Below are 13,573 nucleotides of genomic sequence, written 5' to 3' on the forward strand. Positions count from 1 at the left end.
GAAGCAAAGATAAGAGGAAGCTCTATCTGCACTTGTACAGACACTCCACACAGCACACACTGATGGCTGAACTTAATAAAAGAGACATCAGACTGAAATAAGAGGTGTATTTTTTTCAGATTGACCACTTGAGTAGTCATGTGAAGAGGCAAATCTATTCCACTTGAGGAGTTTAACAGAGAAAAGATGGCAGATGATTAATCTTTACTCTAACAATATTGTTTGCTCTTTCAACTCAAACTATTTCATTCAAAATTCATAACTCATTTTCATTACATCGCCACTGAAAGATTTTTCAATGCGAAGGGACTTGAGGAGTTGCTTCAAAAGCAATTTACTGTCATAGGGTCCTTAGCTATGCATAGAAAAAACGTATTATTTAACAAACTCCACTCGAATTGAACTCTGTAAGAGCACTTACAATATAATGAAACCTGAAATAAAGTAACTTGGCTCCATAGTCCAAAATGAGCTAAGCCTTGGTTAAGAACCAAGACTTAATTTAAAGTGCTGCACGTTCACCCAGCAACACGTGGAATCACTGCAACTCATTTAATTTAAGATGCAATCCGTATTTTATCTAGGTAAAACAAATAAAAAACAGTTACTGAGCAAATGCATACAAACAAGTGTTCAAAACTGTCTTCGATTCACAACGGTACACTTAAAATAATGATTTATAAGTTGAGCAGTTGTGTACAATTTCAGGGGATATGTAGCCTGGGTTTCCCCATGCTACCTTGCGCGCAAATTTATTCACGCTGCAAGTCTAGAATGGACCTATTTTGCCCCTGAAATAGGGAAACAATCACAGAACGGGGAGGGGGCAGCACGACAATGACGACGTCTATGCGACACACCGATTGGCTACGAGCTACATACAGATGCATTTGATAGACATTTGTAGAGCCCAATAAATGGCTCTGGGCATTCGTAACCACGCCTCAAATACAAGAAAATTAACATGTGGTTCCCAGACCATGTCTCATTCTCTATTGGTGCTTTTCCATTGCATGGTGCCCCACGGTTTGGTTTAGTTTGGGTCGGGTCAGCTTACTTTTGGGAGCTTTTCCATTGGGTGCAGTACGTAGTACCCGATACTTTTTTTCGTACCACCTCGGTTGGGGTTCCAAGCGACCCGAGCTGATACCAAATGTGACGCAAAAACACTGTAGATCACTGATTGGTCTGAGAGAATCGTCACGTCATCGCTATAATGTAAAAGATTAGCTTTACCTTCATGCTAGCTTGCGCTGTCTCGAGCAAACATGTTGTCATCTGCTCTGCTATAAGTTCCCAAACTCCTATTTAGCGATGTAAAACGTCTACAGGTTGAGAAACAGGGACATCATAACAGTTTTTTTCCAGACTTGCAATTTGTGGCGGAACATTTGCGACGAGCACGTCAGGATTATATATGCTTAAATGCAACCTACATGAGGCTCCGCGGAGCGCCGTCGGCTGACGCCGCGGGTGTTTGTACCGAAACTCTCATGTGAGACAGAGATATAGTGATACATGCGATGTTCAAACTTCTTTTTTTGGTGTTCAATTTTAATTTTGTGGCGGACTGAGAAATAAATACATGTATGGGAAAATACTACGACGCTCTCACTTGTATGATGTCACAGCAGGCAGCGCATATATAATGACACGCCTATAACCCCTCCCACTGCGAAGTGATACCAAACTCGATGGAAAAGCTAACCACGCCAAAGTGAGGTGAGCTGACCCGACCCAAACTAAACTAAACCGTAGGGTACTATGCAATGGAAAAGCGCCATATGAGACTGGTCTGGTGTTAGACAGGCTATGAAATCACTGCAACTCATTTTATTAAAGCTGCAATCCTTATTTTATCTAGGTAAAACAAATAAAAAACAGCAAAAGCAAGTGCATACAAACCAGTGTTCAAAACAGTCTCCTTAGCTTACCTCGATTCGCAACGGTACGCTTAAAATAATGATTTATAAGTTGAGCAGTTGGGTACAATTTCAGGGGATATGCGAGTTTGACATCATCTGACTTCAACCCTCTAAACATGCGTAAAGTAACATAGTGCAGCTTTAAGCAATCAACCAGAGTTTAGCCTAAATGGTTCTTAAACCTTAAATTTGTAGCTTATGTCCCTCCAAAGGAAAACCGTTTGACATGAATGTAATATCAAATTACTCTCAAATGGATTGGATTGCAGATCCAATGGATCCAATAATCTCAAAAACAAAACCAAGCTTCACTAAAGAGCATAAAGCCTGCACCCCCCCCCCCCCCAAAAAAAAAACATACTTAAGAGAGCCTATAGATCAACTAGTAGAGCATTATACTAACAACAAAGTTCATGGAGTTCGATTTCGTAGAACACAAAAACTGATGACAGACAGAATAAAGGAACAACCTCTCACATCATGCAAAATGAAATATCTTCTATTAATACTGCCCTTGGAGTCTTAGTAAAACCATGTTGACTAAATATAGCTTGGCCTTTGTCCAGTCTGATAAGCCATAAATCACTAGAAGAGGACATTTATGTTTGTATTAGTGCGTGGGAGGATTAAGGTGGAGCCTGTATTATTTACCTAAACTGGTTGGCTTGATCAGCTCATCGAGGACATCGTAAAAGGGCAGCCTCTGGAGTTTGACGTCTGGATGGACTGGGTGTAGGGTGGAGGGCAGGTGGGGCAGGCCCAGCTCGTGCTTTGGCCCAAGCAGTGTGACAGGTAGTAGAGAGGGTGAGCCGTGCCCATCGAATCCCAAGTGGGCAAGGCTGCCGGGCAGCCCCGCGGGAGCCCCACCAGAGCTGGCGTGTATTCCCGGGAGGGAGAGGTCTGTCGGAGATACCATCTTTGTGGGAAAGCGGCGGCGGTAGAGCTCCTTGATCTTCATTTGTACGGCGGGGCTGCAGCCTGCTTTCAACAAGTGTAGCGCTTTGGTCAAGAGTTCGTGCTTTCGTCCATGTTTGTTACGACCTGCGTATCCCAGGAGAACCTGAAGCTCTGAGACACGAAGGCTCATCACCATTTGCTGTTTTTTACAAAAAGACAGGAAACAGGAGATAACTGATGTGATAAATGTAAACATTGAAAATGCAAACAGTGCAAGCACAATGCAAACACATTTACTTTAAGCCTCAAAGAAAGCCTGTTTCAAAAAAATGGCAAACAGCCAAAGCGTTCATCACAAATAAAAAGATTCTGTATCTGTTTGTCACATTTAAATAGTGAAAGATTAATACTAATGTCAACTGTTTGAAGTTCTTTTTTACATAAGTGTGACTTGCTTGTTTGAGATGTCTTGACTGAAAGCAGCTTAAACTAAAAAATTTGAAAATATATCAGTGCCATTCGATGTCTCAAGATGCACACCAGTAATGTTTTTGTAAGATACAGTTGAAGAGTTTGGTTCCAAAACCAGGTAACTCGGTTTTCATCATTTTTCAAAAATCTTGTTTCCATTTAATATTAAAGGTGCAGTGTGTAATTTTTAGAAGGATCTCTTGAAAGAAATGCAAAATAATATTCAAAACTATATTATTAGGGGTGTATAAAGACCTTTTAAATTGAACCTTAGAATGAGACGTTTTTATCTACATACACAGAGGGTCCCATTACATGGAAGTCGCCATTTTGTGCCACCATGTTTCTACAGAAGCCCTTAACAGACAAAACGATTTACTAAGTTCTCTCCGACGATGAAATGTTTGTCCGGTGGTGGCTACCGTAGCTTCTTTATGCATTTCAAAAGCGAGGGTTGGGCAGTGGACTGAGGTGTTGGTTGCAATTCGCAACCTCACCACTAGGTGCCACTAAAATTTACACACTGCACCTTTAATTAAACTGCAGTTGGTTTGTTTTGATTTAAGCATTCATAACAAAAAATACAGCTTTTTTGCACATATTTTGCACGCTCAAGTTCGTTATTTCAAATGTAGGTGCGCGGTAAGCATGCTCGTAATGGAAGAGACGTGGTTGTTTTTTCTAGGCGTGTCCGCAACACATCGAGTTAAAAACATCTCAACTTTTCAGAATGGTGCAAGTGCACCGCAGGTCATGTGACAAGAACCTACGCGCCTAGCATTTTCCACGCGTTTTAAGCACGACATGTGAATGGCCCCTTATCTGGTTTTGAAACCAAACTCTTCATTTGTAAAACCTACTTAAATGCTTTAATATAACTAAAGCATAGTCCTGGATTAATCTAAACCCTGTCTAGGAAACTTTCCCTTAGTCTTATTATTTATATGCTCTACACAATGTAGGTCAGCTAAGACTAAATTAGCTCCAGGCTTAGTGTTAGACAAGTGTTTATTATAAGCCATCAATCTGTAGGCATGCTCGAAAAGAGCATTAGTCAAAATATAATCAGTTTGTTATCAAGATCATGTCAAGTTTTTAAGGGGGGAGAAATGCATTTTGGATTTCTTTTAATTGTATTGTGTTGATGGAAACTGTATACTTTTGTTGCTTGGCTTGCAAGGCAGACCTGTAATTCAGATGTACCTCATATGATACCAAGTCACGTGTGTTTGAAAATAGTGACACCATCATGTGTGGGCTCAAAACCACCTCTTATAGTCTTCAGAGTTAGAAACTTTACCTCCCAAATCATCACCATTCCAGGGTATTTTGATATATATGTGTCTGTGTTGGTGCTACCCGGCATTTAGATTCTATTAAAATCTATAAGAGGTGAGAGGGTAAGATAGTGGAGGAAGGGAAGATCAGACCTGGGTCTGAACCAGTGAATATTCATAACAAAAGAAACAGAGAACTGCAGACACGTATAGTTTCATATTTCTTAGAGTCCCATGCCCAGTTTACTGCCAAGTACCAACTGGACTGTTCATACAAACACTGACAAACACTCTTTATTACTTCTACCACCCAACCCCCTAACACAAACATGCAACTCCAATGTTGCTCATCACTTGTGATGTGAGACTCGCTCTTGAACCATTATAGTGAGGAATGGCCTCCAGTGTAAACCAAGAGATGACGTGAGGATGGCCATAAAGTAGGTGGATCAAGAGGAACCCATGAATCCAAGATGCTTAATATGAAAAAATACTACAGCACCACCTAACTGAGACTACATAACCTGAAAGAACACCGTCTTATGCAAACATCATGACTTTAAACTGGATCTGGAACCGATTTTGCTTTGTGGAAACCTTTCAGAGTTACTTGTATAGCCAATGTCAGCCAGCAGATGGAAGAGGCTGAAGGGAGCTTGAGCAAAACCCTTCCATATTTAGAGCTATTAGGATAAGCTCACTGTCTTAATGAGGGCCACCATGAAGATAAAGGAAAAAGAAGTGGACCATCAGCTTCATCTTTATGTAATCCTAACCTCAAACCTCATGAGTTTTTAAATCTGTTCTGCTACTCTCAGTCTACATTTACATTAGTGCATTTTTATAAAACCTATAACTTTTGCTACGGTTCCACCTGCCATTCATACTACTACCGAGTTTTCGACCCTCAAACTATTACAACGCAATAGTTTCTGCAATCTCACATGCTGGCAATAGGATGACCTGACTATAACCCCATTCACACTGTACACTGATTCCAGAAAAATCCCATTATGTTGCCAACGTGCCTTCTGTGTAAACATGGCCTGTATTGATTCTGGGACTGCTTCCGTAAAGAGGACCAAGTAACATTGCCGTAACATTTACGCGTCCTGTGTGAACCAAATGGCAGAAACAATGTCGTAAGGGGCATGTCGTAGTTAGGATGTGCGTGTCATCGCAACAAGAAGTTGTCGTACAGCCCCCTTTGACAAAAGATCAACATTCATGGCAAGAATTGCTTGCAAACTTGAATAAGGCAGAGATCAGGAAAATCGTTACTAGACGCAATGAAAATGAGATTGTTCACCAGCACAATAGAACAGCATGTCACACGCTAGTAGGGCTGAAACGATTCATCGAGTTACTCGAATAACTCGATTCAAAATATTCCTTGAGGCAAAAATTCTGCCTCGAAGCCTCGTTAAATTTCTATGACGCGCACTACACGCGGCGAGATCTGATTCACACGGGCATTTTGAATTTAGTTGGCGCGATGGCGGAGAGGAAATATTTCCATAAACGGCAGAGAGAGAATGTCTAAAGTTTGGGATCATTACATTCTTATCATTACATTACATTCAGCATCTGAACAGAAAACATCCACTGCTGTTTCACCAAGCGTCGCTGAAACAAGGTAACGTAGCCTATTGATGTTCCCTGATATTAATTCCATACTGTATTTGTAGCGATGTCGTTATGCGGTTTGACTAGATATGATGTTTAGCTTTGATGTTTTTAAGTAGTAAACGTATTCACGTTCAATTGCAAGAGAGTATAGCTTAAAAAAGAACCCCTTCACACACACGCATGCACCCTCGTCTCTCTCACGCGAGTCAGACCGATCGCGCAATGCATCACATATGCTTAAACTTATGTAACCAGGCAACAATAATTTCAGCATGCATTCACTCTATACAGCGGGACGTGATGTTGTGATTTTTCTAACGGATTCTTAATGTGTAAACATACCTGGCAATAAAAAAGCTCATTCTCATTCTCAACCTAAAATGCCCCGCAATGCAAGTGATGCAATCCAAATGCAGCGTTCGATTAAAAATTAATGTATGTATTTCTGCCGTACCAAAATGCAATGAAGCAACTGAACGTCTGACTGGGGTGTCACTCTTCCTCACGCACAGAACGCGTGCACACACACACAAACACAGGTGCACATGCGCGCACACACACAGCTTGTTACCATAGCAAATAGGCTCACCCCAGAAATGATATATTATTTGTTAGTAGCCTAATGGTAAATGCTGCAGGTGTAGAAGTGTACATAAACCAGATATTTACTTTGATGTCAGGGCTAGATTACAGCATGAAACCTGTTGTGCATATTAATAAATTAAAGTGCTTAATTGTTGGCACAAGCACTTATAAACACTAAATGGGTAAAAATTGAAAAAAATTGGCTTATTTTTTGGAGCCAAATGTCAATACATCTGTTTTTTTTTAGAAATAAAAGCCAAATGCTTGAACATTTTACAGCCACGTCATTTTCGTTATGCATGATTTGTTTTGGTTGTTTAAAAACACACACAAAAAATGTATCCGATTACTCGATTAATCGATCGATTCAGTGCTAGATTAATCGATTACAAAATTAATCGATAGCTGCAGCCCTACACGCTAGTATATGATCAAATCAGAAAATAAAAACTTATCTCTTCCCTTCCAAAAATTATTACACCAAAACTTTTTATTACATTTCGACAACAACACACTTAATAGTAATCATACATATTTTTGACACTGAATTTGTACAGTAAATATTAGGGCCGTGTATAGGCAAGACTCTGGCGATACAATACGTATCCCAATACAAGGGTCGCGGTACGATTCAATGTGATACGATGCGATACTGTAAGCAAGATATTTCTTCTTTTAGGAATAAAATAGAATACCATTTTAGAAAAGCTGTCATAGAAAACACACCACCATATGCAAACCTTGTGTGAACTTGCTCCAGAGTGAGGTAGGAACCGACCTAGACCCGTGCGCAAGAGACATGGGCCGGTATAAGATTCTGGCGGTATGATAACCTTTAGCAAAAATACCATGGTTTCACAGGGTTGCGATATGGCCATTGCAACACTAAAATGTGTTATTTTTAGTGCTGGGCAAAGATTCATCGCATACAAAATAAAAGTGATTATTGGTATGATATATGAGTGTGTGCTGTGTCTAATTATTATGTATAAATATATACACACACATTTATGTATGTATTTAAGAAACATTTACATGTTTATATATATTTATTTATATTTTTATATAATCTATATTAAATATAAAAAAAATGATATATAAATAAAACAATTCTGAAATGAATATATGAATGTGTGTGTGGTTAAATATACATAATAATTAGACACAGTACACGCACATATATTATGCAAAAAAATCACTTTTATTTTGTATGCGATTAATCGCGATTAATCTTTGCCCAGCACTAGTTATTTTTAAATGTCAGGTAAAAATAAAGCCATTAAATTATAATATGCTTTCAAAAAATATATATTTTCGTAATATATATTAAATGTAAACATCAAATCAATCACATGACTTAATGATTTAATGCATTTTGTATAACAGGGCTCCGGACTAACTTTTTTCCTTAAGGGCACAGTAGCCCTCAGCAGAAAATTTTAGGGGCACAACCAGAAAATTTAGGGGCATTCACTGTAAATTAACATGCTAACCAAATATTCACATTTCTACTAATTTCCACTCTATTACTAATAAATATTTTAATGATAGATGCAGAAAGTACATTATGCTGTTTCAAATCAGTGTCACATCACAAAAAAAAGGTCAAATTTACTGGTCGGAGTGGTCGCACATGTGCGACTGGATGTAAAATTCAGTGGCACACTCTCAAATTTTGGTGGCAAAATGTATAAACGCTCAAACACAGCTCATACCTTGGAAACGGGATCATAAAACATTTTAGTGGTTTTGAAACCTTGACTGTTTAAAACCCTGGTATACCTTGAAACCGGTAACCGGCCCATGCCTAGTGCGCAACCACAAATGTTATACCCAAACTCTTATTATTTGATAGCTGGACCAGGTCGGCACATATTCCACAGGACCACAGCACATTGCTATTAATTCAGTAAACAAGTTGTGAAAATAAAACATTGTCTTACCCTAGAAGCATTCCCCTTTGTAAGTTGCCTGGCATACAATCCATATCCATATTATTCCTCTCTAAGAACTTAATCCACTCATTATAACGTAGGTTCCGCGTCAGTTTTCATTTATACTTTTGCGTCGTCGTCCGCGTCGACGTGCAAACACACGCGCAGAACGCTGCTAGTATCCACGCGTGTAACCACAGTAGCAGCGCAACCGTCAAAGAAGAAGCAGCTTGGCAAGTTAACCCACAAACGAAGAAGAAACAGCAGCTTGTTGTGTATGATTTGAGAATACCAGCAATGATGGAAGTAAATAAACAGCGACTTTGTTGCAGTTTGAGTTAAATCACTCCTCAACTTGGATCATCTTTGTTTTCACTGTCGCAAACGGAAATACCTATGACGCAGTTTTTTTACCTGACGGGAGGGGTTCTGGTGGACCAATCACAGCATTTGCGGTTCGCGTAGAACTGACGTTATTTAACTCGTTGTCTTGCCAATAAACCGCGGGAATTTGTTGATTAACAATATACAAAAAAAATACAAACCGGCCCAGCCCTACGTGTATCGCCTGTGATTCATCATGCCTATCTTATCAGTAAAGCCTGTTCGGTGATTAGTAGTAAATCGCAATCACCTGCTTTTAAATGGAGCGGCATTTACTACACAGAGCCGCATTTCACAGAGAAGCTAGGCAAAATCGCATACATTATTGGAGGCGGTTTTCCACGATTATGAATGTGATTTAGCCTAGCTTCTCTGTGGAGTAGGGGAGAGCAGGGGGGAAGTACCAATTTTAAAAGATAATGTTTCAGAAAGATATATTTTTGCTGTGGTCAATAACTCACAAGTGTGGTCTATCAATACCAGGTGAAATTTTGAACAAATGTAAAACGACTTCAGTATAATTTCACTTTGAACATAAGAAGGGCATTGTTACTTTTGACCCTGTCAGCAAATCAACAAAACAAGATAGATTTTTGTGTTACACTTGTTTTAGTAAATATACCTGACTATGACCTTGTTAATATGTAACTGCAAACATATTTTGTCATTTATCTTTGCAAAAAATAATTAAATAACATTTTCATTTTAAATTTCAGTTTTATCAAATGTTTCAAAAGCAACCTGACAGTACAAACTTGAATTGTTGATAATAAAGCATTTTTTAACAGTTTGAACATTATAAAATTAAATTTAATCAAATTAGAATAATATACATTTTTAACATTATGCAACAGTATTGGCTGCGGTCAGTGGGGGACAAAAGTAACAAGTGTTACCTTCGTCCCAACAGGAACTCCTGACATTTAAACCCGATTTACTTTAATTTTGAAAAACTCAGAGAAGTCAAACTTCAGGATGTGTTAGAGCACTAAATAACCTGTAGATTGATCAGTAATGTAACACATGAAACGAGAAACACAGCGCATTATAACAAAAAAATGACGCTTTAGGAATTTACTTAAGGTCAAAAACAGCCATGCAAATGTTATCAGGGGGTCTGGAGAAAATCGCTTTGTTACTTTCACCCCGTCTCTCCCCTAAATGCTGCTTCATCTGAAAGCAGGTGATCACCGAACCGGCTTTACTGATGAGATACACATGAGAATCACAGGCGATTTTTTTGCCCAGCTCTAATGCCACATTTCAGATTGTTTAATGTGCGATTAAGGGCTCAAAATGCTGGTTTATTAATATGCCAAACTACAAAGATACTACTAGTCAGGGATGATAAAAATGTGAAAAATGTGTGGCTAATCTTTGTAGTTTCCTGACAGCACTATGTAACAAGTTGGCACAATAAATTTTCATTTACTGTTTTTACTGAATCTACATTTAAAACCAGTCCTACAGTTTATTATCCTATCACTTTCTATTTGTGTTTTGGTAGCGAATGTGTTTCATTTTCATATATAGCACCTCTGCACTCCTATACAATTTTGGCCTCACCATTTGCAACCTTTAAATGCCATGGAAAAATAAAACTGCCCCTTAATTACTGCCCACACAAACGGTACAACAACTTAAATCTACTATTCTGACACATTTCAGCTATATCTAAAATTACATAACAATAGTTAACCTAAAAACATTTCTCATTGGATTGTGAGCGATACACATAGCCATGGAGGGTTTAAATAGAGTGCTTCTTATCTCCCTGTTTTGCTCTCTGTAAAATTACTGGTTTTATTACCACCGAGAGTAACATGATACACTGTGTTATGCCCAAATAAAGCCTTCAGAGGAATTAAAAAAATCTGCTTGTGCTTTGGTGCTATCAGGCTAAATATCATTTTATTGCGGTTTTGGAAACAAGTATATCAAAACAGTCTCATTCAAACTTATCAACAAAATTTAACCCATACTTTTGACGCACTTCTGAATCCACAAAATCCAAAAACAGTTTATTAACACTGGCAATCATGATAATCTACCTCGTAATTTAAAATAAGAATACACAGGTAATCAAAACCATTAGAACAGACCAAAATTGCAGCCTTAAACAACAACAGGTGTATTAATGTTTGCCTTAATAAAGGTTACCAAACTCATGGCATGCTTAAGCATTGTCTTGAATTAAATAACTCCACACAGCCTGTCAGTGTAAACAGCACAGCTAAATAAACATAACCCCAACCAAGTAACACAAAACTATTCGTTTATCAACCTAAACGACACAGGCCAAATACGTTAGCTGTGTCTCAAATATAGTGCCATTTTTATACAGCATTTTCTATTTTTGACATAGCTCCGCTTCACACATTTAAAAAAACGCTTAAGATACTATCTACATAGACTGTTTTCTAGGTTATAGGACAGATCTGTTGTCTGATTTAATAAATGTAGCAAGATAACAGTAATCTTGACTGTCAAAGCACCGAATATTCAGCCTGTTAACTGCCTACGCACCACCCACATACTGATGTACACCGAAAACTGACACATCTAACGGTCTATACATCATATAATCAGCCCTCTTAAAAGTTAAGCAAGGAAAAATCTGTATTAATCCCAGTTTAGCATGTGGAGGGATAATTTCACTCCAGCAGACACACAGCTGTGCGAGTTAGCAGGTAGCTAGCTGGCTCTATCACAACAATAACAGTGTCCCTTCAAACGGTCACAAAACTGCTCCTAAAGCGCATTTAAATCAAATACGACACGTCACTTCGCTTAAAATTAATCTCATAACCACATCGGGCCGACAGTATAGTCCAAAAAAGCTTGTGTGAATGATGTATTGAAAGTAATTTGCGGGCTACACTTTACCTTCAATTCCGCACTCTCCGCCATCTTGTTTCTCTGGCGCAGGCGTGATCAGACTCCTGGCACGTGACCAGAACGTACGTTTTGTATTAATATTCAGTAGGCTCTTGTTCAAAAATTAGAGCGCGTTTTTAAACACAATAACGGGAACTGATTATAAATGCATTTAAAGTTTTTTTCGTGTTTCGCAAGTGGACAGTTAATTGCATGTATATGTTTCAGGGTAGCATTAATAAGCTTTAGTTATATATTAGTTTAATCTGTGTGTGTAGACAGATGACTCACAGACGGAGTGTAGCAATTTACCGTGCATTGTTTGCTTCACACACTTGACACAGGCGGAGGCATAGTAAATAATTATCAATGTTTGATCAACAAATATGTGCACGTAAAATATTTGTTTAAATCCTTATTAAATCCTATTAGTCATACATAGTCTGTCCACTAGATGGCAAACTCGCACCTTTTATTATAACTCCTCCTTAAAGGCACTGTTTTACATGGTGAACACAAAGGGTCCTGAAAGGGGATCTGTGTAGGTTCTTGAAGAACCTTTAACTTGATGTTGTGCAAAAAGTTCTACAGTCTATAGACACATAAGAAATGTCTAAGAACCTTAGACTAAACTATACACTTGTATATAATATGTGCACTGAAGAACCCTTTTAAGCTCCTTGGAGTGTAGGTTAGTAATTATGTTCATTTAATTTAGTTGCTGTCGAAGTATTTTTTACTTGTTTTAATAAAGCCTTATTCGTGATGATTCTATTGCAATAATTAATTTTGTGTTAATCATTGCATTCACTTAAAATTAAAAGCCAAGAAAGATTTTAAAAATGTGATTTGTTTAGAACACTAATTGGTCCAATGGACAAGAATGGACAGACAGATATTAGAGTTGCAGTCAATTAAGTGAAAGTTTATTAGACAGTGGTTTTAACTTTTTCGGCATGCGGCCCCCCTTGTGTATGATGACCCCCACTTGTACCCTTCATGCCCCCCCAAAGAAAATTTATGACATAAAACATTGAAAAACATAAAATTTGAATTAAACAAAACTTATTAATAGCATTTTTTTTAAGCTTAATTACACATAATTTATTTATATCTTTTATAAAATGTCATAAAACTGTGCCCCCCTGGCACAATCTCAGGGCCATTAGTTTGAGAACCACTGGTCTATACTTCAAAAAGGTGATTTCAGCATTACAGCTAAAATTTTTATGAATTCTAGGACCCAAGTGACTTAAAACACTGCAACATTAGTAGTTATAGTTACAAATACAGTGGCAAGAAAAAGCATGTGAACCTTTTGGAATTTCATGGTTTTCTGAATAAATTTGTTGTTAAATGTGATCTGATCTTCATCTTAGTCAAGGGTATTGACAAACATAATGTGTCTAAAAATAATTACACCAAAAAATTGTGTTTTATGTCTTTATTGAACACACTCATTCAACATTCAAAATGATAGTGGGAAAAAGTAAGTGAACCCTTAGAATTAATATCTGACTGACCCTTCTTTGCAGCAATAACCTCAACCAGGCACTTCCTGTAGCTGTGGATCAGACCTGCACATCGATGAGGA

General features: G+C 38.1%; 1 protein-coding gene across 1 annotated transcript in view; it reads right to left on the reverse strand.

Moving 5' to 3' along the window:
- Positions 1-12,059, reverse strand: part of pias1b (protein inhibitor of activated STAT, 1b) — a 24,902-nt gene extending 12,843 nt beyond the window's left edge. The window contains exons 1-2 of the mRNA XM_073853608.1: positions 11,989-12,059; positions 2,577-3,021 (exon numbers count right to left, since the gene is read on the reverse strand). Coding sequence (XP_073709709.1) covers positions 2,577-3,021; positions 11,989-12,012 — 469 coding nt within the window. The 5' untranslated portion in view covers positions 12,013-12,059. The remainder of the gene's footprint in view (positions 1-2,576; positions 3,022-11,988) is intronic.
- Between the last annotated feature and the right edge of the window lie 1,514 nt (positions 12,060-13,573).

This window comes from Misgurnus anguillicaudatus, chromosome 15 (genome assembly GCF_027580225.2).
Source record: "Misgurnus anguillicaudatus chromosome 15, ASM2758022v2, whole genome shotgun sequence".
NCBI classification, from domain to species: Eukaryota; Metazoa; Chordata; class Actinopteri; order Cypriniformes; family Cobitidae; genus Misgurnus; species Misgurnus anguillicaudatus.